This window comes from Gasterosteus aculeatus, chromosome 9 (assembly GCF_964276395.1).
Source record: "Gasterosteus aculeatus chromosome 9, fGasAcu3.hap1.1, whole genome shotgun sequence".
NCBI lineage: Eukaryota > Metazoa > Chordata > Actinopteri > Perciformes > Gasterosteidae > Gasterosteus > Gasterosteus aculeatus.
Genome location: NC_135696.1, coordinates 19,690,613 through 19,717,382, shown reverse-complemented (window position 1 = coordinate 19,717,382; position 26,770 = coordinate 19,690,613). Strand labels below are relative to the sequence as shown.

General features: G+C 45.1%; 2 protein-coding genes and 3 long non-coding RNA genes across 10 annotated transcripts; 2 read left to right on the top strand and 3 right to left on the bottom strand.

The window, feature by feature from the left end:
• Positions 1 to 5,451: 5,451 nt before the first annotated feature.
• Positions 5,452 to 10,806, bottom strand: pgap4 (post-GPI attachment to proteins GalNAc transferase 4). 6 transcript variants are annotated; one of them, XM_078079619.1, is made up of 3 exons: positions 10,626 to 10,806; positions 6,429 to 9,441; positions 5,452 to 6,284 (listed from the first exon to the last, which is right to left on the bottom strand). In XM_078079619.1, the coding sequence occupies exon 2, from the start codon at positions 9,208 to 9,210 to the stop codon at positions 8,011 to 8,013; it is 1,200 nt and encodes a 399-aa protein (XP_077935745.1). In that variant the 5' UTR covers positions 9,211 to 9,441; positions 10,626 to 10,806; the 3' UTR covers positions 5,452 to 6,284; positions 6,429 to 8,010. The 6 variants fall into 6 exon arrangements, with proteins under 6 accessions (XP_077935745.1, XP_077935746.1, XP_077935747.1 ...); XM_078079620.1 differs by having other exon boundaries at positions 7,177 to 9,441; XM_078079621.1 differs by lacking the exon at positions 10,626 to 10,806 and adding an exon at positions 10,226 to 10,331.
• A 423-nt stretch (positions 10,807 to 11,229) lies between these two features.
• LOC144383064 (uncharacterized) lies at positions 11,230 to 13,238 on the top strand. The gene is made up of 2 exons (XR_013450516.1): positions 11,230 to 11,448; positions 11,522 to 13,238. It is a non-coding gene; the product is annotated as an uncharacterized LOC144383064 (long non-coding RNA).
• A 576-nt stretch (positions 13,239 to 13,814) lies between these two features.
• On the top strand, positions 13,815 to 17,468 carry LOC120825349 (myelin and lymphocyte protein). The gene is made up of 4 exons (XM_040186939.2): positions 13,815 to 13,997; positions 15,760 to 15,927; positions 16,330 to 16,452; positions 16,822 to 17,468. Exons 1-4 carry the CDS (start codon positions 13,908 to 13,910, stop codon positions 16,894 to 16,896), a joined length of 456 nt encoding a protein of 151 aa, XP_040042873.1. The 5' UTR covers positions 13,815 to 13,907; the 3' UTR covers positions 16,897 to 17,468.
• A 908-nt stretch (positions 17,469 to 18,376) lies between these two features.
• On the bottom strand, positions 18,377 to 20,328 carry LOC120825423 (uncharacterized). The gene is made up of 3 exons (XR_013450510.1): positions 20,221 to 20,328; positions 18,914 to 19,189; positions 18,377 to 18,812 (listed from the first exon to the last, which is right to left on the bottom strand). It is a non-coding gene; the product is annotated as an uncharacterized LOC120825423 (long non-coding RNA).
• Positions 20,329 to 21,876: 1,548 nt separating this feature from the next.
• Positions 21,877 to 25,688, bottom strand: LOC120825747 (uncharacterized). The gene is made up of 3 exons (XR_013450512.1): positions 25,558 to 25,688; positions 22,619 to 22,894; positions 21,877 to 22,526 (listed from the first exon to the last, which is right to left on the bottom strand). It is a non-coding gene; the product is annotated as an uncharacterized LOC120825747 (long non-coding RNA).
• Between the last annotated feature and the right edge of the window lie 1,082 nt (positions 25,689 to 26,770).

Below are 26,770 nucleotides of genomic sequence, written 5' to 3'. Positions count from 1 at the left end.
CTGGTGGCGGATAAAAAAGTTAAACGGACCAAGAAGAAAAAGACCCTCAACCAGTCGGGGGGCTTTTTATTACCGTTATTAGGGGCTGCTATTCCGTTTATAATTAGTCTTGTCAATAGGAGGGGCTAAAAATGGAGCACACCCAAAAAATGTTTCTGGTCCCCCAGCATCAGCTTGGCCTGGTAAAGCAGCAGCCTCATTATAAGCAGCAGGATCAACGAGAGTCTATAAGACAGGCGGTGCAAAATGAGCTTGATAGAGCTATGATTGACGTGTTGAATCACCCTGATACGGACATGTACGAAAAAGCCAAAAAATATTCCGTTATTTTACAAAGATACTTGGCTGTGGTGAGACAGGGAGAGCGTGAGAAGGGGGCGTTGCCTTTACCACTACCCTCCGGTGAAAGTGACACGGGCTCAAATCCTGTCGTTTCAGCAGATGACGTACCAGGAAAAGATGTGATTTTAGGCAATGTGATCAGGCACATACCTAAAAAAAGTAAAAAACATGCCGAATATATTTTGGATGCTTTGAACCACGCAAAAAACGACATATCCTGGACAGACCGAGGGGAGATCGTTGTCAACAATCAAACGATCAAAGGCACCCATCTGTATGATCTGGTGAAAAGTGTCACGTCCTCGTATAATGTTTTAGACGAATCTAGACCTATCGGTTGGAAGATATTTTTAAAAACGCTAGCTGATTTAAATATCCCCCTATCCGCTATCCCCAACACGCAGGTTAGGAGGTCTATTGCTGAATATAAGGGTGGTGATGCAGTTTATGACGGGGGTTTTAATGTTTCGGGGTCATTCAAAACAAAAACTAGGACCAGCCGATCTATAGACAGCACCCCCTTTAAGACACCTAAATCCCTAAAGACCAAATTTTTTAGGAGTGATGATTCGTGGGAAGATTTTTAAGATTTGTTTGGCTATTACTGTGTGACACATGTCTTTTTTATTTTTTAAGCTTGTACTGGATGCATATTATTTTTATTTTATTTTGTATTATTATTATTTTGTTTTTAACTTTACACAAGTGTTTGTAATGCTTTTGTATTATCTGTTAGTCTGTTCTTTGTGGATGGAAAATAAAATTGGTGTTCACTGCTGAAAGTTGTCTTTATATATTTTATTCATAAAACGTCACAGGATAGTTTATCATTAGATCACACATTGTACACACGTGAAAGCATCCTCACAACACCCTGAGGGTTGGATTTTGTTAACAAAACGACAGACCATCGCGTCATTATTGACTAGATTAGGTCCGTACAAAGTTAAAACTCGTGAATAAGACCAGCCTTTTTGTATATAACATAGAAAAAACACACAATGTTGGCCACAGGTTGTAGTAAAATTATTTTGAACCTGTTTCCTAGAATAAGACATAGTCGTACAGTTATAATTGAGAAAATTAACTATTTCTTTTGGAAACTGTTCATAATCAGGAGGGTTTCCAAAACTGTCAAAGAAAAAGCCATGCTTGTATTTTGTGATATAAATCGCCAACCAATGCTCTCCGGGGCTGCTGGACGGGTGCGTATTTACAATAGTCATCACCGGATACTTGCGCAAAGCCTTCATAGGCAGCTGGTCACACGCTAACACGCCCATAAAATCGACCCCCCTAACAACCCGTTTTCGAACAATACTCGTCAACTCTATGGTGTTCATGGTGTTTAAAAGTTATCCACCAAGACTTGTCGATGGTTTGATATCTCGATAACGGAGTCAAAAACAGAATAACATATGATATTTATGGTACGAGGAAGGGCCGTTCTGAAGCGGACCTCCAGGCGCACATTCCCCGTCTTGATTAGTGACACGTTCCCCGACTGCCCGTCGTCAGGCTCCAGATTAAAACAGAACAGCGAGTAACCGTGACCAAAGTCACTCCGTGTTACAGCCAGCGATCTGTCTTTTAAATGTCGACCTGTTGTTTGAATCAGGTGGTAATATTCTCTCACGTACTGGCCGCTCTGGAAGAGTGGCTGTAGCGGTCTCGCTGGATATGCGTGGCCATCAGCGTAAATGCTTAAAAACTCGGTGTCATAGTGTTGGAAATTAAAGGGATTCCGTGTATAACTACCCGTGTATCCTTCGTTGTCAACAAACCCTAAAACAATAAACTTAGGGATCTGGCCCATGAATAGATTCTCCTGGTTGCAGACTCGGGTCCCCGCCGGAATGGAGAATGTTTTCAGCGCTACTCTGTCGATGGCATACTTGGCGTTTGTGTGTTGAAGAGCCCTGCTGTGCGCCAGTCGGACCGTCGGAGCTACGGAGACCTTTTTTACAAATACACTAGCGGCGACTATCTTGACCTTGTATTGAGCCGCTGCAGCCGTCATCAGCGAGAATTCGTCTTTTGACCGTATAAATTTCAAGGAAATATCAACGCCGTTAAGCAACAGCTTCTCTTGAAAAAACAAATCGGCATGTATTGGTACAATTAACTCCACTATACGGCTTTCAACGGTGTGTCCTCCTCGCGCGGCCAGCCCCTCGTTGTCCCCTTTAATAGACGTCTCGTCCATATGCTGCGCGGTGTCTTTACTAAACAGAGCTGTACTAAACTGCGTCTCCAGGGTGTCTTTCCCGTAATTAAGCAAACATTCGATTATGCCTCGGTATGGGTAGGTGTTTGAAGATTGTGAAATGAGCCTGTCCCCTAGCATGATATCAACCTGGGAGAATAAGGTACATCCGGGGTAATTTATGAAGCCGACATCAGCATCGGCTGCTAAATTGGACCCATCCGCATTAGTTATCTTTACACGCATATACAGAAAGGTATCGTTCAGATCCAGGTAATCTTCACCGCTGGCCGAAATATGAAACTCCAAAGGGCCTCTGTCTGTAATGGATGAGACTGGCGGGATCTCGATGAAGGAATATTTCTCTATGGACGTTTGTGTATAAGGAACAGTAAAGAGATCCAGTTCAGACTTGACACACTCCGCCGACTGATTATGGATGAGCGCCATAGTTTCTACCTCTAAAATATGTCTTTAGCCAAAATCCGGGCGCGTTTTATCTGAGAACCTCTTCGGGCTGTGCCAGATTTCTTTTTGACTCCCGCCTTGTTCCTACCATCCCTTTTACATTTTTTGGTCCCTGGCCCCGCACCGCCCCTGCCTGTGGGGGTCTTTTCAAAGCCCTGCGGGTGTGTATTAGCATGCCGTGACCCTGCTGCTGCTCTGGTTGTTGTTGAGCCCCAGAGAACGGTCCTTTGGCTATATTTGATACAACGTCTCCGATGATGTTAGTAGCGGCTGTTTTCAAATGTGGTTTAGCCAGGCTGAACCCCCGTTTTAAAAGAGGAAGGGCCATCCTGAGCAGCCCCCGAAATATACCCCCCAAACCATTGCCATATTGTGTCTGAGATCCTATAAATCCCGGTAGTTCTCCGCCGGCTTGGTTCATATAATATGCCATATATCGGCCGTCGTCGTGTGTGTAGTGGCTATTCCTCATCTTCCACTTGTTTTCTTCTTTTTAGAAACGCTGTTTTATAGGTCTGAAATGTAGCTTCGCTATGACCTTTCCGTATAAAAAGGGTATGTATCCGTTCTGATCGTTTTTTATGGATATCTCAATATCATCAATAACGTTTTTGGAGAGAGATGTGTATTGCGGCCTGTCGTAAGTCAGAGTGGGTATGCGTCGTTGTTCGGCAGCCACATTTATACATCTTAGAAGAGGTACATGGCTGTCCCCCACTAATTGATAGTCGACAATATCGCTATATATGTAAAATGTGTAACAACCTGCATGTATATCGGCGGGATAGGGGGTGATGTGGGATCTGTCAGTAGTCGGTAGGGGAAAAGCCTCCCCATCTTTAAACCCCAATATTGTCGCGAGCCGTCCTACAAAGGTTATAGTTGAATCCTCTGTTGACCCCAGAAAGTATACGCGGTTTTTAACACTACTATAATGCATAGATACCCCCTCCAGCTGCGTGTTAGTGCTGATTCGAGCATTAAACGCTTTAACAATAGCCTGTATAGACTCATAAACCCCAATGTCCATAGTAAAGGCCGATTTAACCCTATTTTTACCATTGTACACTTTTACAACCGCATCTGTTTTCGGAAAACTGTACCACACTCTCGGATACTGGAATTCTACCAACCCCACCTCATGTGGTTCGCTCAGAACAATGGCCTTGGCTAATTTTGTCCTGTAGTTCCATATCTGATTTTTAGGATAAACCTGAGCAGACGCGTTACTAGGTAGTGTAACATAAAAACCATTCTGGGTCATCGTGCCGTGTCCTATGGTGGACGGTTTAAGAGTGAACTCTCAAGATGCAGGCATGTGTCTTTTATCAAGCATCCGTTATGTCTTTTTCTGAGACCCAGGAGTTAAACTTCTCGGGCCATCCCAACCATTTCACAAAGACCTGCTTCTTGCCTCTGGAGATTTTTCTATCCATTATTTTTTCTATTTTAAACATCTTGTTTTTACCTATAATTACTTTTTGTAACTCCGGTTCGTAAAACGTACCTTTCAACAATTCCCCTGCACAATCAGTTAGTTTATAAACCGGAGGATCTCTGGCTATACACCTTGATATTGTAAAATGCTCATCGGTGAATGTTTGTTTATAACCCTTCCTAAATCCCCCGCGGAGTTTTGATATTCTCACGGTGTCGCCCTTGTTAAATTTAAAGCATACTGGCTTCTGAGGGTACAACTTGTACAGTTGGATGAAGACCGTCTTCTCATTGTCTTTATTGACTGCTGATGGCTGCATCTTTATGGACCTGTGGTGTGAGTTATTATAGGCCTCGACAAGCTCCTGTACTACATCCACATATCTTCGTGAATTAACGGATGTTAAATATCTCCACATGCGGGTTTTAAAAGTCCTGTTAAAGCGCTCCACCACGCTGGCCTTGGTCTCGTTCGATGTTGAAAAATGCGTAATTTTATACTGTGACATTAACCGCTGAAAGTGTTTGTTATAAAACTCTGTACCTTCATCTGTTTGAAGTTTCACAGGTATGCGTCCGTCACTCAGAATGTCTTTAAAGGCTTTTGTGACTGTGAGGCCCGATTTGTTAGAAAGACATCTAACCCACGCATATTTGGAAAATACATCGATACACGTCAGTAAATACCGCACAGTATCATTTTCCTCAGCATATTCACCCTTATCAACTAGATCAGCCTGAAACTGTTTGTCAATGCCGCGGACCAAAACCCTATTCCTCGGGAAATGTACGGCTGCCTTGGCGTGTAATGTGTACACGTCTTGCGCTAGTAGGTATTCGTTAACACTAGATAGTGACGGCGTCACCCCGGTACATTCTCCAACCGCATTGCGAAGTTTAGACACACTGCCTAACCCTCCCGGATGGGCTGGGTCTAGATAAATCTTCTGTAGAGTCCCTTCCATGATAATACCAAAGTATAAATGCCCGACAGTTCATTCGTTACAACATATTTTATTTCTCTTGTACAACATGTGACAAGCAGATTGATAGTATAGTAGTATTTCGCCCCACTGCAAAAGCAAAAATACATTTTCAGTTATAAAAACACTCAAGAACTTCATTCATTTTCGATTTCATTTTGTTTTTGTTTTTAGCATGTTAGATTGTTTTTACGCATCAATGTCTGTCGCATCATCATCATCATCATCATCATCATCATCATCGGGTACCTCCCATGCTTCATACGGGTTTGATACTTCTCCCCACAACCTGCCAAGCTTTTTCAGTTGGTTCATTTTGAGTTCATCTTCCCCGATCAGTGTATCATACATTTTCTGGATACTTTCAGCCGCATTGCCTCCAGATTTCAGCTCGTCAAGAAGTACTTCCGCACCCCCCTGGATGCGGTCTGCATCGACCTGAAGGTCATTCATATCCATAAACAGGAGGATGGCGGATATGAAGTTGTCATTCCAGAGCCTTTTCATCAGCGGATCAAAGTGTAGTTCGTAGAACCAGTCACATGGATATAAACACGGATGGTTTTTCTGACTGGGATTATTTGTTTGACAGCCGTAGCAGATCTCTATATTATATTTAACCCAGACCTTGTTCAACAGATGTAGCACCCCGATTCTAAGGTATTCTAGGAACCGTGCAGTATCCTTAAACACCTCGTGAGGTTCACAGAGCTTCTTTTCTTCTTCTTTTTCTTGTGTGGCCGTCGGTCCGGGAGGCGGAGTCTGAGGCGGGGTGTGAACCATCAGAGCTGGAGGTGAAGGAGAAGTGGGCGGGGTCCATCCCCCCTGGGTCCCTGAGATTTCAGAGACTAAACAAAAAATGTTTTTCTTTTTTTATGATTCTGCATGAATTAACATCAGTGACAGAAATATATATATACATATATATATATATATATATATATATATATATATATATATATATATATACACACAACATTAGCATAACCCACCTGTCATTCTTTTAGATGATTGAGGGGTGAATTATTTTCGGTCTACACATGGTAGTAGATATACCAGGTTGCACACCGCTCGGTGTATTGTCGTAAACAAGACGTTTTCTAACAGCCCCGTAAGCCTTACTGACGCTGTCTCTCTGGATAGATTTGTCAATCTGACTAAACACTTTTTGCAGAGCGGGCCAGTCACACCACTGAACAAAGAACACGAGGGGGAACCATATATTAAACTCTTCAATGGTAAGAGGGTACGGATGCTCTCTCCATCCTCGGCGGCCTCTTTGAGCTACCACATACTCTCTGTCTTCACAAACGTTTAAAAAAATGAAATCGTCAGGGCGTCTGTTGTACCGATCTGCCATGAGATGGTGTATTTTAGGCCCTGTTGTACTATACCACTGAACAGAGTATAGAGATTCTAGAAAACCTGATTGTTCAAGATCTATGCAGACAATTGATCGAAACTGCTGCCAATCTTTTACAGACATACACCCATGTCGACCCCCCACAGCAGCCTCATCATCAACTGTTTCACCAACACCCCCTCCTAGCTTGTCTTGGGCCTTGATTCTAGAAATCATAGTGACCGTGCCATCATAGTATTTAACATTATACACGTACCCATAAACACCCTCCAGCTCTAGCTCTACAGCCGGCTCTCTAGAAAGACATCCCTCACGCTTTTTCCGGCTCTGGGAAGCATCTACATCTGTATAGCATGGGCTATTTTCTGTAGACATACCTATGTCAGTCTCTGCGGCCTGCTCCATGCAATATGCAGCCTGCATTTTGCAAAGAATCCGTGTGCACAGCAATAGTAGCGGAACCAGCAACAGCAGCAACAGCAGCAGCAACAGCGGATGAGGCCAAAATGAGTGCGTTGGTGGTGGAGGTGAATAACACATCTATATATATGATGAAACCCCTCCTACAGTCCCGTGTTTCCGGTCAAAACTAACGCCCATCGCATAAAACACCCACTGATATGGCAAATTTCCAATCAAAACCAAGCACATCATCGTCAAAAATGGTTTACGTATCCATTCGTAAAATGACGCATTTCTGGGGCATGACTTCAAAATGGCGGCGGTCACATGCCCACCCCACACCCCTCCTACCCCCCAAAAGTTCAATGACGCATTTTTCCGGTCAAAATGGCGGCGGTCACATGCCCACCCCCCCACCCCTCCTACCCCCCAAAAGTTCCCTCTTGCACGCCCTCTGGCATGTGACTGAGGTCAAAGGTCACATGCACGCGCAAAAGTAGAGGCTATATACTACTCTCACGATATCTTACAATCAACTCTGTTTGAATATTTTATTATGTAATTCTGTTTTTATTCCTGATGGCGCTTTAAATAATCTGTTGCTGCACTAACAAAATGTAAACTTGATTTATTTTCCACATAGTTGCTCGTTAAAGAGACATCATTTTGATAATAACCGATAGTTAAATCGACAGTAAATTCAAACCTATCGATTTATTTGTTGAATTTTAGTTTTACAAAATTGGGCGGCTCGACGTGAAAGCAGAAGAGGAGTAGATCCACGCGAGGAGGAACCTGATTAGACCGAGTCAGAGGAGCTTGGGCCGGGCCGGGTTGGGTCGGACTGAGGAATAGGCCCCGATGTGGCTGATGAGGTTGGGCTCCACGCTGTGAGACTTCTCCCCGGGCGTCGCCCGAGCCAACCGATACAGCACCGTGTCCTTGGCGTTCCCCTTGGCGCAGAAGGAGCCGTCCAGGTACTCGGCCACCCGGAGCGAGGAGTTGCCCGGGAAGAGCATGGCGGGGGTGCAGCACTCCGTGGCCGGCGAGACGGCGTAGAGCTGCGGGGAAACCCTCCGCGCCTCCAGGAAGTAGTGCCGCCCCAGCAGCTCCGAGACGGCCATGAAGTACACCGTGAAGAAGAGGAGGTGGCCGGCCGACGGCGCGCAGGAGAAGCCGCGGGGGTTCCAGCGGGAGAAGGCGAGGAGGAGGGCCGTGGCTCCGACCAGCCCGAGCCCCACCCACTCCAGGATGCGGTACGGCTCGGGGTTCCAGTAGCGCTGCAGCCTCTCGGGGTGATACAGCTTCACGTAGAGGGTGTCCAGGGAGAACCGACGCGACAGCAGGTCCCTCACCACCTGGAAGAAGTCCTCCTTCGGCAGAGCGTCGTCCTCCAGGACGACCACGTTGCGAGGCCTCGCCAGCTCCCACCCCTTGCGCAGGCAGAAGACGTAGTCCCTCTTCTCCCTCTCGAAGGTGTTGACCGCGTCCCGGTTCCGGCGCTGCTCCTCGGGGGACCGCCGGACCACCCTGACGCGGTCCTCCAGCAGCCGGGCGTCCTGGTTCTCCAGCGGGCCGCTTTCCACGTCGCAGACCAGCACCTCGGCGCAGCGCCGCTCCCCGCAGCCACCCAGCGCGCCGCTCAGCCGGCGCATCACCTGCAGCAGGTAGTGGAAGTCTCGCCCTTGGTCGCGCCGGGACGTCACCACGGTGACCAGCAGCTCAGGACGCAGGGCGTCGGCGTCGGCGAATCCGGGGGGCCACGCCGACACGGCGGAGGCGCTCCGCCAGAAGCGCAGCGCGTCCTGGCCGCGGTCGAGGCTCTCGCGCAGCACCTCCTCGCTCATGGAGTCCAGGTACACGGAGCGGATGAAGTAGTACGAGTACAGCAGCCGGTGGCAGCACAGGGGCAGGACGACGCAGAAGGTGACGGCGGACAGGACGAGAGCCTGGGTGACGGGGTTGGACCATCGCAGGTACTGACTGAGGAAGGTCTTCCATCGAGGCATTGGGGGGAGGGAGGGGCAGGAAGCGCCGTGCGGGGACGAGACGGACGGAGGAGGTCCTCTCGGGAGGCTTCAGCTCAGCATCTACGGCCCAGCATGCAGTTGGCTCCAGAACACCCACAGGGCGGGAAAACCGCGAGGACGGATCCCGGAAAAACGAGTCGGGGGCCGTCGCTTCTTGGCGTGCACAGAGAGGGGAGGTTCATCGGGGTCGTGGTCGTCAGTCTCCGGTGTCTGTAGAAAGACAGACGAGGAGGAAGTTTTTCTTTTTGGTTTTATTCAATCCCAATTAGAGCGACATCTTCAAATATTTAAAAAGGTGTTTTCCTCCTGAAAAATGTATATTATTCTATATTATTTTCATTTAAAGCCCTCGTCGTTAGTCCATAAACCTTTTTTGTTACCTGTAAATCACTCTGCGTTTGTCTCATACCTCTCTGCAAAGACGAGAACAACATAATCCGATTTAAGAAACCAGCTATTGAGTTCACAGTCTGCCAGGGCAGGAGGGGGAATCGCACCTGCAACCCGTCATGAAGCTTGAAGATGACGTGTGTCGGTCGGGTCGTTTCACGTTAATAATGAATCACACTCACACAGCAGGAGACCGTGTTCCTTCGGCTCGGATCAAAAGGACACAACGGTCACGCGTGGAAGAGTGTTTACGAATAAACAACCACAGTAAAAAAACAACAACAACAAAGCAGACCGTGTTTTCAGTCTTATTTTGAAGCTCGCCGCCAGAACCCCGCCACGGATTATCACATTTAACACCTCGAGGTGTCGAATATTAGCTTTTAATGTGACAGATTTTTTTCCCCCACCAGTTTCCTCATCGTTACCGCGCGGCTTCCGGTACAGTTATTCGTTTATTTATTTATTTATTTAAACAGAGATCCCGGTCACGCCAAACCGCCTTCGAACGGCACGCGCCTGTAATAATAATAATAATAACAACAAGAAGAAGGAGGAGGAGGAGACATATTTCTACAAGGCACAAGCCGCGCGGGAGACTCACGGGGACTTGGGTGTCTGTGCAGCTGTTCCCGGGCCGCTGCCATGTCCTCGCGCGCACGGGTAACGGAGCCGGGCACGCGCAGCGCTCGGTTTACCGTAATGCTCGGACTAAAGGCGCGGGCACGCGACCCGCCGCTCCCGACCAGCAGGTGACAGTACAGCCCCGCGCGCAGGTTACACCGGGTGGATGAAAACATATGGAGGTACTTTCCGTACGTTTTCCCATTGAATACTAATATGTTGTAGTACATAATGGCTAAAATCATCCAGCACGAGGAAATAATTAGACACGTTTCTGTAAACCGGCACCTTGTTGCAAGAAATAACGCGACGTGTGAGCCCACTTTTACATGTTACGGGAAGTAAAATGTTGCAAAACACGTCCAAAAAACACACAATACCTCGTTTCCCTTCCAGCTCGGTACTAACTGTTAACGAAGCGACTCTCGCACAGCAGAACAACCTCTTTAGGACACTTTCTCCTTCTTCACGGTCAGAAATCGTACTTTTCTCTCCATGAGAACTCAGCTTGTTCTGGTCAAGCGACTTTCAAACTACTTCTGGTTTTGCCGAAAAACATTTCAAAGTAAAGGACTGAAATATAAACATGCACTCACAAAATAAAAGCTGGTAGAAAATGATTGTTTTAGGTAACAAGCAAAAAAAAAAGAAGGTTTGTCGCAAAGTAATTTTATTAAGAGAAGCTTTTGAGAGAGAAAATCTGATGAATAAAGTTTCTTCTTCAAAATTAAAAACTATCAAAAGGTTTTTGTTTCTACATCACTGAGATTTTTCTTAAGGATTTATCTGTTTGGATTTGTCACAACATTAAGAGAAAAGAAAAATGACGTATGTCATATTATCAGTGACATCTTCTATTGTCCTGAATACGTTCCAGTACCTTTGTAAGAAATGCCTCGTTCCCAGTCTACTTGTGGCAACTGTGATCTGACGTTGTCTTTTTTGAGTCATGAAAACAAACCAGCTCGGCTGGATTCCTTGATTGTATTAATCTGGATGTGATGGTGGCTGAATACTCGGCTGGGTAGGAAGAGTCTTTTTCATCCAAACTGAAACTCTTCACGTGTTCCTCCCTGAAAGCGACCTTCAACATCACACAGGACCGCTGTGGGTTTCATCAGCTGTCCGCAGCGCTGCCTCGCCGCAGGTTACCGGAAGCCACCTGACTGGAGTCCTGACAAAGAGTGATGGCCTCGGCTCGGAGTAGGGATGGAAGAACATTTCTCATATTCGATCAATAAAATAAGTACATTTTATAACATTTTCTTCCCCGTAGAATATCCAGCGTTCCACTGGACTGGAGTTGCATCCCTTAAGAAAATGCTCAAGATGGCGACGGACAAAATGACAAGCTCGAGGCTTCAAGGCGGAAACCTAGAAACCAACGGGTGTCGCCAGGGCCTCTCCCTTCCCTTTTGCAGCACTTACTGATAAAATCAAGGAATCCAGCCGAGCCGGTTTGTTTTCGTGACTCAAGAAATACAACTTCAGGTCAACTGTGCCACAACTGGACTGGCAACCAGGAATGTAGTGACTACTTCCCTTCTGAAGCACTATACTACATTTTTAATGCAGTATGAAAGAAAAAAAAAAGACTACAAACTTTCAAGAAACAGCCATGAGTCTCATGAGCTTCGATCCCGCGCTGTACATTCATCGTCTTACCATGAAGAATTCAGCGTTTAGCTCGTGCGCTGTGGATGGAGACGCAGGTTCGATGACACAGCGCCGTCACCCGACAACACCGTCAGTGGGACAAAAGAGGGGAGATGGAAGAATCAAGTTGCATCACGATGTAAAGTGGAAGCTACGCCCCCCCCGGGGCCCACAGGTCACCGATACACATGTTGAAAGGTACAGATGGTGCACGAAGGTGGGACCAGCGTTTTATTGTGGCATAGGATGCACATTACATGACAAGGAGAGCAGCTGGAGGGTTTGGTCGCAGTTGTTGCACTGGGGATGATTTTGTTTGTTCAGGAGAAGCACAAGTTCTGGTCCTTCCTGTGTCCTGACGCGCATGCACATGGTGTTGTGTTAAACCAGGAGCAGGTTTCCCGGTCAGAGAGGATCCGATGACGGCCGGCCGGGAACCAGATCCAGCCGGGCGTTTATCCGGGTGTTTATCCGGCAGCTCGGCGGCCAAATGAGACGCGTGGCCGTTTCCATGGATGTGTTGTTTACAGAGGGAGGGTGTGAAAGGCTCTTACCACATCACTAATACAAGAGGACTCTTATATATTAGACAAGGTTTTAGGACCAACAACTGGAACTTGATAACTGGCCAATGATTTTAGAGATGTTCCCAAAATGAGTGACACGTTAGGTGTCCAAAGCCTGTACTGTTTATTAAATGTTACCTCAATTTACCTTTTTTAAATTGTAAGAATTCCAAAATAATCAAAATTGAGAATATGTTTTATGAAGAACTCTCACCACCTGGAGCAACACGTCACCGTGATCACAAGTCAGATAGTGTGATGCACAGTTGTCTAATATGATTTTTGACCTGCTGATCTTTAACATTGCCAACCAGGAATCCGGAACATTTATTGCCAAAATATGTTAGACATAAGGAATTTGACATGGCGGTTGTGCATAACATCGGACAGTAATGCAATAACACAATGGACATCAAGACTAGATTAGTGGTTTAAACAACCCTCTATTTAATACCGATACCCCCCCCCTTGAACTCCACTCAAAACCACCTCGGAGCCAGAACCCTGCAGGCCTTTTTGGAAGGAGAACCAGGACTGAGTGAAAAAAACTAAGCGATTTTTTTTGAAGTCTGGAAACTTCAGGTGAAAGTTCCTCATAGTGTTAAAGTCTTACCCAGGAGAGTTCTTCCCTCTTGGAAGGTTTTTTTTTGTTTTTCCTGTGCCGATGGTGGGTTTCGGGACAGAGGATGTCGTATGTGTACAGACTGTAAAGCCCTCTGAGGCAAATTTGTAATTTGTGATTTTGGGCAATAAAATACAAAATAAAATGAATTGGATTGAGAGTGTTTCATTTATTCAGTGCACCTGATACGGGTCAGTAGGTCAGCCGCATCTTTTTGCGTTCAGCCCTTAAAATCCAATCACTCACCAACACGTTTCATGTTCATCGTGGTTTTTATCTCTTTCAGTTCGAGTGCATATGTTCTTATTTATCATTGTTATGTGACTCACACTGTTTTCCCTTTGGAGGGAAATGTGCTGCATAAACAAATCACCATTACTGTCATTTTGATTGAACAATTATCATTCTATTATGAGCACATCGTGACTAACTTACAAATACAAGGAATAAAAAAACAACAACAAACGCTGTTGTTGTCACTCTCGTTTCTGTTGTTCTTGTTGTTGTTGCTGAGGATGCGGCGGGTTGCCATGGTGATGGATGAGCGTCGCTGGTGAAACGTTGATAAAGTGCGTGCGTGTCTCCCGCCGAGACCTCCATCTCGGCGAACCCTCCAAGCGGAGCTCGCCGGGCCGCCGGGCGTGTCTCCTCCTCCCGGTCTGGTGGGGATTCCGGTTTTTCCTGTCGGCTCCACCCGGTTTTAAACCCGCAGCGGCTCCGCGTCCCGCTTCAGTCCGAGCGAACGCAGCAGCAGCAGCAGAAGCAGCAGGAGAAGCAGGAGAAGCAGGAGAAGCAGGAGAAGAACCGTCGGCATCAGGATGGCCCACAACACCGCCACCATGGGGAACCTGCCCAGCGGGATCGGAATATGTACGACCATCCCCGACATCCTCTACGTGCCCGAACTGGTAAGAAGCAGCAGAAAGTGCGTTGCGGGACAGGAAGCCTCCTCCGGCGGGGCGCGATCCCGCTCCCACGACGCGCACGGAAACGTCCCGACCGGTTTAGTTGCTGGTTTGTCGTGTGGAGGATGGGGGGCCCGTGGGTGGACGTGTTTATTCATCTACAGAGAACACTTTGTTGAGTTTAAATCCCAAAATGCTTATTTTCTCTGATGGTTTCTCCCAATGCAAAGTTCAAACTCTTTCACTGCTTCTGTTTCGTGAAAGAATAGCAGAGTGCACAAGGAGTGGTGCCACCACCTCTCTCCTCCTTGTTTGACCAGAAGATTTCCCAACTCTGTGTTTAGCAGGTTGGTCTTATATTGTAATAAAGAGTCTGCTGTGAACGGACAGACTGTGAACAAACAAAACCGGTTTGGTGGGTCGAATCTGAACGTGCAGAAGTTTAATGAATGAAATAGTGTCTCCACGATTCACCCAAACATTACCTTAACATAATAATGAGGTTGACATAAGGGAAATGGACAGCGTTAACTTTTATTTAAAGGAGCAAACCTGTGATGTAACCTTGAAAAAAGGTTTGGCAACAAGATAAAAGCGAATTGTAACGTGATATTTCTCATTTAGATTTGGATTTCTTTAGTGACAATTGCAAACAAACAACAAGGGACATTTTTCAGTTATCAGTTCAGTTAAAAACGAATCCACCGCTGTGATTCAGAAATATATGAAGGAATTAAGAGGAGTTCATCAAGTACACCATCAGCACATCTGGACGCCGCTCCAATCTCGGCCCAAAATCCCTTCAACTTTGCAAAACCCAAATTCGGACTATTGTTGGATGTAATTAATCCCTTATTTGACTTTTAACTGAGAAGTACAATTTCCACCAATTAATGGGAAAAGTTTTGCAAAAAGGATCAATTATTATCAATAGATTAATAGTAAGGGAATAGCTGCACCACCTTAAGGGTCCTGCAGTTCCTCGTGCTGGAATACAGCATACGAGTGACATTCAATGTTGTAATTTCCGCGTTAATGTGTTAAAAACTTTCCCAACATTTTAAAAAGAAAGGAGGGTTCAGAGGGCGGCAGCAGCCTGACGTCATCACAGTCTCAACAGAGGAGGAATGTTGCTGAAGTTTTCACAGTCACTCATGCATTAACCCCCCCCACACACACACACACACACACACACACTCACACACACACACACACACACACACAGGCGCAGGTGGAGTCTGGTAGACCTGCATGAATAATGCAGCCTGTCAATCATCGGAGGTGTAGAGTGAAGGCGGGCAGCGACGCCCGGCCCTGTGCTGGAAATACAGGGTGGACAGATAATGGAAAGACATCAGCTGACAAAAGACGTCTGCAGCCGGTCGAACACCTTTTATATAGTAACAACGTTGAAATGGCTGAAAAAGGTTGTTTGATTACGTGCTGTGCAACCGTATCTGTTGTAGCATTTGATTGCTTGGCAATAGTCAAGATTGGACATTAAAGAGTAAAATAAAATAAAAAAAAACTTTAATTAGAGAAAAAACTTTTCCCATCAAAGTGATTCTTTATGTATTTAAAAGTACAATATTGGTCAGAACACAGACAATTTGTCGTTGACAGTTTGTCATTGGACTTTTCGGCTGTTGGACCTTTTTATGATGAATTGATGACCAGCTGATGACTTGATAATGAGGACGAAGGTCAGCGGTGGCGGAGGCGATGTCAGGGTCTCCGCTCACCCGTCTCTGGTGTGCTCCTGCAGATCTTCGGCGGTCTGGTCTGGATCCTGGTGGCGTGCACGCTGGTGATACCGCCCAACCCTCAGGCATGGGTCATGTTCGTCTCCGTCTTCTGCTTCACCGTGACCTTCATCTGGGTGGTGGTGTTCGCCTGCGGCGTCCATCAAAACAAAGGCCGCTGGGCTGCCGCAGTAAGTCTCCCTCACTTCTCTACAAAGCAAACGACTGTTTCCCGTCGCGTCTGCCAAGAGTCTTTATCGGCTCTTGAATTGGTTTTCAGCCTCCGATTCGCAACTCTCAGGAACTTGAACGCACCATCGAGAGATTTCCACAGAGACACCTCACCGAAAACTTTAACCCAAAACACAAAAGCTGAATAAACCTTCACGGTGACAGAAGAAGGAAGGGAAATGATTCCTTCAAACAACCGGGCAGATCTGTGAATGAAACGGGTCGGATCAGTTTTGCGTTCCAGTTTTAGCTTTGACTCTGCGCCAGTGCGAACAGGGAACCACGTAACGTTGACAAACTTCCATCTCCCCGCAGAGAGCATCTCACACTCTGCTCTTGTCTTCCTCCTCCTCGTCTGGCAGGACTTCATCTACCACGGCATCGCCGCCTTCTTCTACCTCAGTGCTTCAGTGGCTTTGGCCGGCGTCACCCTGGAGATAACCGACAGGAACTCCCGGAACTACAAGCTGGACGTCTCCGCAGTGGTGAGTCGGGATGCCACACACACACACACACACAGACTAGCGTAGCTTAGCACGAAGACCCTCCCCGTCCCCTTCTCGGTATCTATGTAAGGCCTATGGAGCAGGACTTGTATCCATCTATGGGATTATTGGGGCGTCAATGATGCTAATTTACGGTTATTATGGACGCACACTGGTTTACACACAGGTGGGATCTCAAGATAAGAACGGTTGATATGAAAAAGAAAGTTAAGATTGGATGCGCAAGTCCTAAATAGCACCCGAACGCACCACACACATGTTGTGTAGACATGCGTGGTCCTCAGAGGACGACTCCTCTCAGTCCAGTCCAATCCGCCCGTTGACGTTCCCCCTTTCTGGCCCTTCCAGGTGTTCTCGTACGTGGCGACGCTTCTTTACTTCTTCCACACCATCCTGTCGGCCCTTCGATGGAAGTCTTTCTAGAGGCCTCGGAACCCACGACGCAACCGATCCCAAAGCTGCGGCGCGCTGACGGAGTCCTCCCAGAGGAGGCCGTGAAGAAACATCTGGATCACCACGGCGTCTCTCTTAGGAATCACAGAAACTCATCAGCAGTTATTACAGATGTTGCACCACATGTTAGCAGGTTTAACTACATCCTCAAAAAATGTTCGGACAACGCGAATCAACGGAGACGGTCTGCTCTAAATGTTTCCTGGTGTTCTTATCGTTTTGTACACTCGCTCATTTTGTACTGTGCACTTTGCGCCTCCTTTGAGGATCCACGGTGTCGCTTCTGTTCTTTTGCTTTGGTACAATGGTGTAATTTGGAATTCTTGTAACGCTCTCATCTGATGAAATAACAACTCTGATTTGGCTGATTTTATATTTTTGTAAGTTTCGTATAAAGAAATGTTTATTACATGTGAATCAGAACAAAGGTGTAAATTAAAATGATTTCAGTAATGTAAGCATTTGAAAACTGACCGTTTCAGTTTTGTAAACATTTTGAGTAATTGGAAAATTAATAAATGTTTCTTTTGAAAGGTTAGAAATCCTGAGTGAAACATTATTATTATTTATGTGATTGTGTCATTAGCACTGTAAGACATTATAATTGAGTCCATGAACTCATGTTTACAAGTTTTTTTATTTTACCATTGATTTATATAAAATAAAGTCGCCCACTGGTCAGTAGGAAGAATTCCAATTTAAAGCACTGACATTGACTTCTTTTTTCAGAGCTTTAAGTTGTCGCCTGGAAAAAACAAAATTATGAATAAAACTACCAAAATAAGAGATATAATAGATAGATAGATAGACATAATTATTGTTATGTCTTTCAATACCTTCCGATCGATCTCCAAATATTTTTCGGGGGGGTATTTTAAGTGACCGACCAGCAGCGCCGAGGACAAGAACATGAAAAAAGAAGCTCGGCATGCAGGAGGCACAGCCCCCCCACACAGGGTGAAGCCCGTCGGGCAGCATGCGGGTCAGTGGACTGTAGCCGTGGTGTATAATAGATGAGGAGAGGCAGCGGGAGATAATAGTGAAGCATCTCCGTGAAACTGGATCACAAACACACTTTAAATCCGCTTCGTTTGGACCCCTTCGCTGTGATGAGGCTGAATCTTATGACTTGTTGACACTTGTTTTGTTTTGGTCCCGCCCCTTCCATCACATCTATTAACACATTTAAAATCTACTTTTCTTGCTCCCTGTTGAAATGACGACGATTTTCCCCTATTAGATATTTATGTGCTTTTTGTTAATGTTTCGTCCGGCAAAAAAACTAAATAAGTGAGCGAAGAAAAAAAGAAACAGACAAATAACCCAAAAAACTCAGGTTCACTCCTTATCCCCAATATTCTGCTTCATTTATTTGATAAATCGCATCATGCATATGATGCATTCCCAGAATTCTTTGGGTAAACTTGAAGAAGAATCCGAGACGAAAAAGTGACAATAAAAGAGATTTAATAAAAAATATTTGTGATACAGTATTTTTCTTGAAACAAGGACTACACAAGCCTCAGCGGTCCCCGGGCCATTCAAAGCCTTCTGTAATGCTTAAACAAACATCTTTAATATCAGGTGCCTTTCTAGCGGCGAGGGGGAGGGGCTTAGCAGAGGGTTGAAATGTCAATCTGGGCAATAGCAAAAAAATGGAATTAAATTGAATAAGAAACAGAATGTGTATTCCCTTTATGTCTTTCATGGCTATTTTTGTACGTGTATATTCAATGTCCCAACGGTGGCACCTGTGAACGACGGGGCGATGAGCACACTTTGTTCCTGAGCCGTCATGGTGGACGCAGCAGCCGGAGGTGCCGCCGGAGCAGCCGGAGGTGCCGCCGGAGCAGCAGATGCAGAGGATGACGCTTCCCCTCCCCCTGCTGATAGAAACACAGATTCATGGGAAAATTGGAAAATGTTAATCAAAAATCAGATTTTGCTGTCTTTGACTTGTAAATGTATTCATTTAAAAAAAGTAAACCTTTGTATTTGTTATCCAACTTCTCTGCAGCGTCACAGTTGCCAATGAGCTTCAGAACCTCCACAGTGATCTTCACGGCCACTTGTTCATCGTAGCTCTCTAGAATCTTTGTCACGGTGTCTGTTCGGCCCGCGGTCTCCAGGCGGCTCTTAGGAATCGGTTCGAAGCCTTCTAGGACGACGTCAGTGAGGTGCCACTTAAAGCTTTTGAAGTCGTCTTGAACCAAATTTTCCAGAACATCAAGCAGCAGCTTTTTAACCAACATGTCTGCTCACTCTGCAGGTGGATGAGGGGAAAGAATTGGGAAAATGAATTTAGCAATTTCTTTAAATGACCTGGTAGCATTCCAATAGACTATTTGCCTATATATCATTGAGAAAGGCATATCAGATTAAATCCAGGTAAAAATTTATTTCAGAATATTGTAATATTATTGGTTTATGAAATGACCTGGTGCATCTAGGTTACTAAAAGTATATATAATATTATAAAGAAAATATAACTGCTTTCATATTTATTATGGTTAGTGGCACATTAAAGATTTTTTTCCTTTAGACTTGATTAACCCTTTATGACAACAAACAATAGTTTATGGAAATCCTTTCCTAATATAACATCCCCTCTCAAAAGAGAATTGAGAAAAGACGTTAAAAATACATTTACATTTTTTTAAACATCCATATTTACATTTTAAACGTATTTAAAACTATAAGGTATATTTAAAAGGTTACTAAATTGAAAACTAAAAAGTCGTGGTAACACATGAGCAGTTTCCACAAAGAATACCAAGTGACACAGGCAACAACTCACTTGTGTTTACTATAAATATTAAAAAAAACAACGTTCTTTCAGATACGACCACAAAGCTCGCTTTTCTTCTTTAAATGACGTCGTCGAAGCCGAAATAGGATTAAGATGGGACTCTGTAAATAATATACCGGCAGAGTTTGCAGGAATTATTAACTTCAATTCCTGCGCATGCGCAGTGCAGCAGTAATTTACCGGCCGCTCATTACGATGTAACAGGAGTTTATTGTTGACGCGCACAGGTTGCGCTACTACGTCTAAAATAAAAACGTGAAAGGCGTTCAAGTCACGTGTTAGACCCCCGTAACAGCAGTAAATATGACGTAACCTGGAGAAGACGCCACCGTGCGTGTCAGCACGTAAATGTCGACGAAAACTTTTTTTAAAAACCGCTGCTGAGTCTTGATGGTTTCGTTTAGAACAAAGGGATCAAACAGCGAAGCGGCACCGGAACCCAAAAGCTTCGTTTCATTCACACGTCTTCTAGAAGAAGGACTCACCGAGGCACCGACGAACCGAGCAGAAGAAACGGTGGAAACTTTGCTTTCGGTTTCAGGAGGAAGTTGTTGAAGAGAAGCGCAACGTGGAGAAAACGCAGAAAGTGGCGCCAGCGGTTCTTTCTAAACTACATACAATCAAATCAGCCACATTAGTCAACTCTGTCGACTGGAGACATTTTTATTTCTTATTTAACTTTGAAAGTAAAATAATAGAAGAATGTATGATTGTAACGTCAATGAAAAGGGGGAACAAATCGTGTACATCTCTTAGCTAATGTTTATTTAATACATGTAAAAGAGAAGAACAACATTACAGAAAGAAAAAAAAACATACAACAGCACACATTAATTGTGCTATTCTAATAATTGATGATAATTGAAGCAATTACTCTGACGCCATGTAAACCTCCACACGGGCGTTATACGGATACGCTTCTGTATTGTGGCTTTATACTCGGTACTCAAGAACACAACCATCAGGATGCAACTCAGCTTTTATTATACTTCTTCCCACACGTATATCATAACATCACACGTATATCACAACATCACACGTATATCATAACATCACACGTATATCATAACGTCACACGTATATCATAACGTCACCGAATATCATAACGTCACCGAATATCATAACATCATATATCATCTGGTCATAGCCGGCCACTACAACTTCATTCATTGGAATTTAAAGGGTTTCGTTGTTGCCTAAAACACACTAGAAGTCATTTAAAGGAGAAGCTGTGTTGGGTAATGAGCTCAATTAAAAGCCTTTATTGTCGTTTTTTTTACCTGAGACGGCAGCTTTTAGTGGTGTCATGAATTGACAATTATTTGATTCCTCACTTAATCGAGTCACTTTTTAAACTTTTTTTCCCCAGATAATTTCTGAGAACATGACCGGCCACCTGAAGCGCCCCTCGAGCCCCCCAAAAAAAGAGGGAAAAAAAAGAAAAGATAATATTAAATGATAAAAATGTCAATGTTTATGTTTTTGAAATATGTAATGTACCCAGTAATATTTGTCAAATATGATACGTGCCCCCTGGGCGCCTCCCTAGGGAGGTGTTTCAGGCACGGCCAGCTGGGAAGAGGCCCCGAGGAAGACCCAGGACCAGGTGGAGAGATTATATCTCTGCACTGGCCTGGGAAGGCCTTGGGATCCCCCAGTCAGAGCTGGTAGATGTGGCCCGGGAAAGGGAAGTTTGGGGTCCCCTGCTGGAGCTGTTGCCCCCGCGACCCGACCCCGGATAAGCGGTTGAAGATGGATGGATGGATGGATACGTGCCCAAAATATATGCTTTTCACGCACGTCCCTGCCTGTCATGCACACGTCTTCATGCGCTCGGGGCTTCCTGCGCTCGGGGCAAGCTCAAGGTTTGCCCGCAGAAGGCGGGTCTAAGAACTTTAGCTAGTTGCTGATTAAATAAAAAACAGACAATTTATCCAATCGGCGTCCAGTGACCCTCCTAGGTTTACGACTTCAGTGGGAGGGGGGAGGGTAGTAGTCGGGCGAACAGTTTGGCCAAGCGGGGGCGGGGACGGGGACGGGAGGGGGGGTGTAGTCATTCCGCTGGTGCAAACGCCACACGGACATATTCACGCATGCATCAGCGTGGAACTGCCCGGCGTGGAAAAATAACAAACAAACAATTTAACAAAAACATTTTTTTATTCCACACCTTTTCGGGGGGGAGGGGGGGGGTACTGGTGTCCTTAAATAGACTCAGCCTTTGGCAACGTTGGTTTTAATTAACCAACTTAATTATTCTGTTGCTTTGATATATATATATATATGAATAAAACAAACACAAACATTTGCTAAAACGGTGAATGAAGATCTACTTGGCTTAACTGGAACAGTGGTTCACTTTAATCTTTATTTCTGTAACCGTTTTTCACCGCCAAATCAATTCCATCCAGGATAAAAATCTTCCAAAATATATTGTAGAACCTTCTGTCTGTTTAACTCTGAAATTAATTTTTACAACTTAAACTTAAGAGAGTAGCGGCGAGGGGGAGGGGCTTAGCAGAGGGTTGATTGTTTGTGGTGAATCACAGTGAATGTCAATCTGGGCAATAACAAAAAAATGGAATTAAATTGAAAAAAACTGAATGTGTATTCCCTTGTGTCGACGTAGATTTCTTTCATGGCTATTTTTGTACGTGTATATTCAATGTCCCAACGGTGGCACCTGTGAACGACGGGGCAATGAGCACACTTTGTTCCCGAGCCGTCATGGTGGACGCAGGAGCAGGAGGTGCTGCAGCAGATGCAGAGGATGACGCTTCCCCTCCCCCTGCTGATAGAAACGCAGATGCATGGGAAAATGTTAATCAAAACTCGGATTTTTCTGTCTTTGACTTGTAAATGAATTTATTTTAAAACATATACCTTTGTATTCGTTCCTTAACTTCTCTGCAGCGTAATAGTTGCCAATGAGCTTCAGAACCTCCACAGTGATCTTCACGGCCCTTTGTTCGCCGTAGCTCTTTACAATCGTTCCCACGGTGTCTGTTCGGTCCGCGGTCTCCAGCTTGACCTTACGAATCAGTTCGAAGCCTTCAACGCTGACCTCAGTGAGGTGCCACTTAAAGCGTTTGAAGTCGTCTTGAACCAAATTTTCCAGAACGTCAAGCAGCAGCTTTTTAACCGACATGTCTGCTCACTCTGCAGGTGGATGAGGGGAGAGAATTGGGAAAATGAATTTAGCAATTTCTTTGAATGACCTGGTAGCATTCCAATGGACTAGGTTACATATAGGTTACACAGATATATCTAATAAATAATATAATAAAAATAATATAGAAAAAAATATATAACTGCTTTCATATGTACAGCTTCATCCCTGCGGCTGTCATTCTACTGAACTCTGCCCCCCACACACATGTCTCTCAGTGACTGTACTTCCCCCCTCCACCCTGGCTTGACTGCCACACACCTTCCTCCAGCCACTGAACATTTGCACTGTTATTGCACAACTATTTCTTACTGTTCATATCTATTTATTCACTTATTACACTTTACATATGCACATACTCTGCACTTTTGCTATTTTGCACTTCTGGTTGGATGTTAAACTGCATTTCGTTGCCTCAGTACTTGTACCCTGTGCAATGACAATCAAGTTGAATCTAATCTAATCTGATGTTTTATGGTTAGTGGCACATTAAAGAAAATGATCCTTTAGACTTGATTAACCCTTTATGACAGCTGCTGAGGTAGAGTTTATGGAAATCCTTTCCTAATATGAACGCACTCTCACCAGATGTGAAACTTGTATTACGGCTTATGGTCTACACCAGTGGTACCCAAACTAAGGTTTGTATACCTTGTATACGGCCCGCCTCAACGTTTGGCCCGGTCCCCTGAACAATACCAGAGACGCATTCTGATTTTTTTTTCAGACTGGCCACGCAAATCCTAGACTAGCCCCTGTCAAATAGAACGGAATAATGGAGAAACGGTTCGGTAAGAGAAAAATTGATACAGAATGCAGGGTATTTAACCTGCATTGGTCAAACGATTGTTTTTTTCTTCAATGCAAAGATCCCGTCACAGAGACAAGTATGATAACTTGCAAGGCCAAATGCGAGCAGACAAACTCTCAAAGCTAAAGAGTGGACTCTTAGCTCAGCGGGATACATTTGTACGCCAGGCTCAGCTGAACCAGTCATCCGTTGGGGCCAGCTTCCGGGTTTGCTCAACTGACCGCGAGCAGCGGTAAACCTTTCACTGATGGAGAGTTTGTCAAGAAATGTTTGAATGCTGTCGCGGAAGAGGTGTGTCCCGAGAAGAAAGATGTCTTTAATGCCATGAGTCTGTCGGCGAGTACAATCGGGATCGGGGGGTAATGTATATGCCCAGCTGCAGCAGAAGACAAAAGAATTAGACTTTGTTTCATTAGCACTGGATGAGAGCGCGCACGTGCAAGACGCAGCGGAGCTGCACCGTCCTCAACGCAACAGCCTTAACTTGCAGCTACATGGCCAGGGGAAACTCATTTGCGACATGTATTCTCACATATTTGAGTTGAAACTTGCGCTGCTTTTGGAACAAGTGAAAAGTCACAACGTCATCCTTCTCCCTGCTACCTGAAACCTCTCTGCAGAGAACCCAGCGGTCCCGTTCCCGACTGAAAAGTGTGTGGAAGCACTGGGAATGCCGAAGGCGGAGTTCGGTGTGCGATTCCGGCAACTACATGTTAATGCAAAAGAAACCCGTCTTCTGCAGAACCCCTTTCTTGCCTTCTTATCAGTTTGAGTTGGCCGAGTGACAGAACTGTGATGTTCTGAAAGACGCATTCAACACTGGGACCTACAAAAGGATTATATGGAAGGAACACAAGAACTTTGAGAGACTACTCATATGAGTCATCGGAGTAAGAGATACTGCTCTGACAACTCAACTTTTACCTGGTAAGATTGTGCACGGCACAACAGAAAGTTAATGATCAATGGACCGTTTTTTCTGTGAAGAACCCACAGAGGTTATTTGGTTATTATGCATTTCATTATTAGTGTTATTATTTATTTCCTGACTTTCTTTTCTGTGAAGATCCCGGAAAGGGTTATTAATATTTGGTTATGTGTGGCTTTCTGGAAAACAAAAATTGTTTACATTTAGGCACCCGTGCGATCGTCACACTTTTTCTGTTACAAACTGACCCCGGCCCCCCTCAGAGAGGGGAAAGGTTATGTGGCCCTCACAGTAAAAGGTTTGGGGACCCCTGCTTTAAGGTATTGTGAAAAGGTTATTAAATGGAAAACTAAAAAGTCGTGGTAACACATGAGCAGTTTCCGGAGGCAAGAAATCACTTGTGTTTACTATAAATATAAAAGAAACAATGTTCTTTCAGATACAACCACTCGCTTTTCTTCTTTAAATGACGTCGTCGAAGCCGAAATAGGATTAAGATGGTACTCTGTAAATAATATACCGGCATAAATCCCGAGCAGAGTTTGCAGGAATGATGCATCTTCAGGATTCAGCAGATGTTCCCGCGCATGCGCAGTGCAACAGTAATTTACCGGCCGCTCATTACGATGTAACAGGAGTTTATTGTTGACGCGCACAGGTTGCGCTTCTACGTCTAAAATAAAAACGCGAAAGGCGTTCAAGTCACGTGTTAGACCCCCGTAAAAGCAGTAAATATGACGTAACCTAGAGAAGACGCCACCGTGCGTGTCAGCACGTAAATGTCGACAAAAACTTTTTAAAAACCGCTGCTGAGTCTTGAAGGTTTTGTTTGGAACAAAGGGATCAAACAGCGAAGCAGCACCAGAACCCAAAAGCATCGTTTCATTCACACGTCTTCTAGAAGAAGGACTCACCGAGGCACCGACGAACCGAGCAGAAGAAACGGTGGAAAACTTTGCTTTCGGTTTCAGGAGGAAGTTGTTGAAGAGAAGCGCAACGTGGAGAAAACGCAGGAAGTGGCGCCAGCGGTTCTTTCTAAACTACATACATGATTCAACAGATCAATGTTGTTGGGAATCAGTCAACTCTGTCGACTGGAGACATTTTTATTTCTTATTTATCTTTGAAAAGTGTTTTGATCTTGAGATTAAAAAGAGAACAAATTGTTTATTCGGTACATGTAAAAGAGAAAAGAAACAACATAGCAGAAAAAGCTTACTGCCATGATATGTGTCACGGTGTGGTTCACTTCCTGTTGTATTTTGTAGTTTTCTGCCACTCGTGTCCCCGGGTAACTTCACTTCCTGCCTTGTCCCGTCATCCCCTGTGATTGTCTAATAGTTTCCACCTGTGTCCAATCACCTGCACCTCCCTTGTGTATTTAAGCCGTGTGTCTCCTGTGTCACTTGTCGCGTCATTGTCTTTCGTCACACATGTTGCCTGCTGTTTTTCCTCCCGGTTCCTGTGTTTTTGGCCTTTTGACTATTAAAGTCTTTGTGTTTCCTGACAACTCTGCGTTTGAGTCCTGCCTCCTACCCGCACCCGTGACAATATGTCAGACATACAAGGAATTTGACATGGCGCTTGGTGCATAACAGCAGACAACAGTGCAAGAGGAATAAAATAAAATGTAATTCTATGGGTTAGTAGTATAAGGCTAAGGGTCAGTTTAAACATAAAGGAATAAAAGTTAAAAAATATTTTAAAATTAAAAATGAAGTGCACCAGTGAACATAAAGTGACAAGTAAAAGTGACGTGTGCAGTGTGAAAGAAAGTGACCGGTGCAATGTCAGTCAGTCAGTGGGGCACCGGGCTCATCAAGCGTTGTGTGGCGGCAGGTCTTAGTCCTGATGGACCTTCAGCCTCCTGCCAGATGGAAGGGGCACAGACAGGTTTTGTCCGGGGTGAGACGGGTCGGCTCCTATCCTTTTAGCTGCTTCAGGGTTCGAGAAGCGAACGAGTCCTGCAGGGACGGCAGACTGCAGCCGATCACCCTCTCTGCACGCGCTGCAGCCTGCCCTTGTCCTTGGCTGTGGCTGCAGCGTACCAGACGCTGATGGAGGAGCAGAGGACGGACTCCATGATGGCCGTGTAGAAGTGCACCATCACCGTCTTTGGCAGGTTGA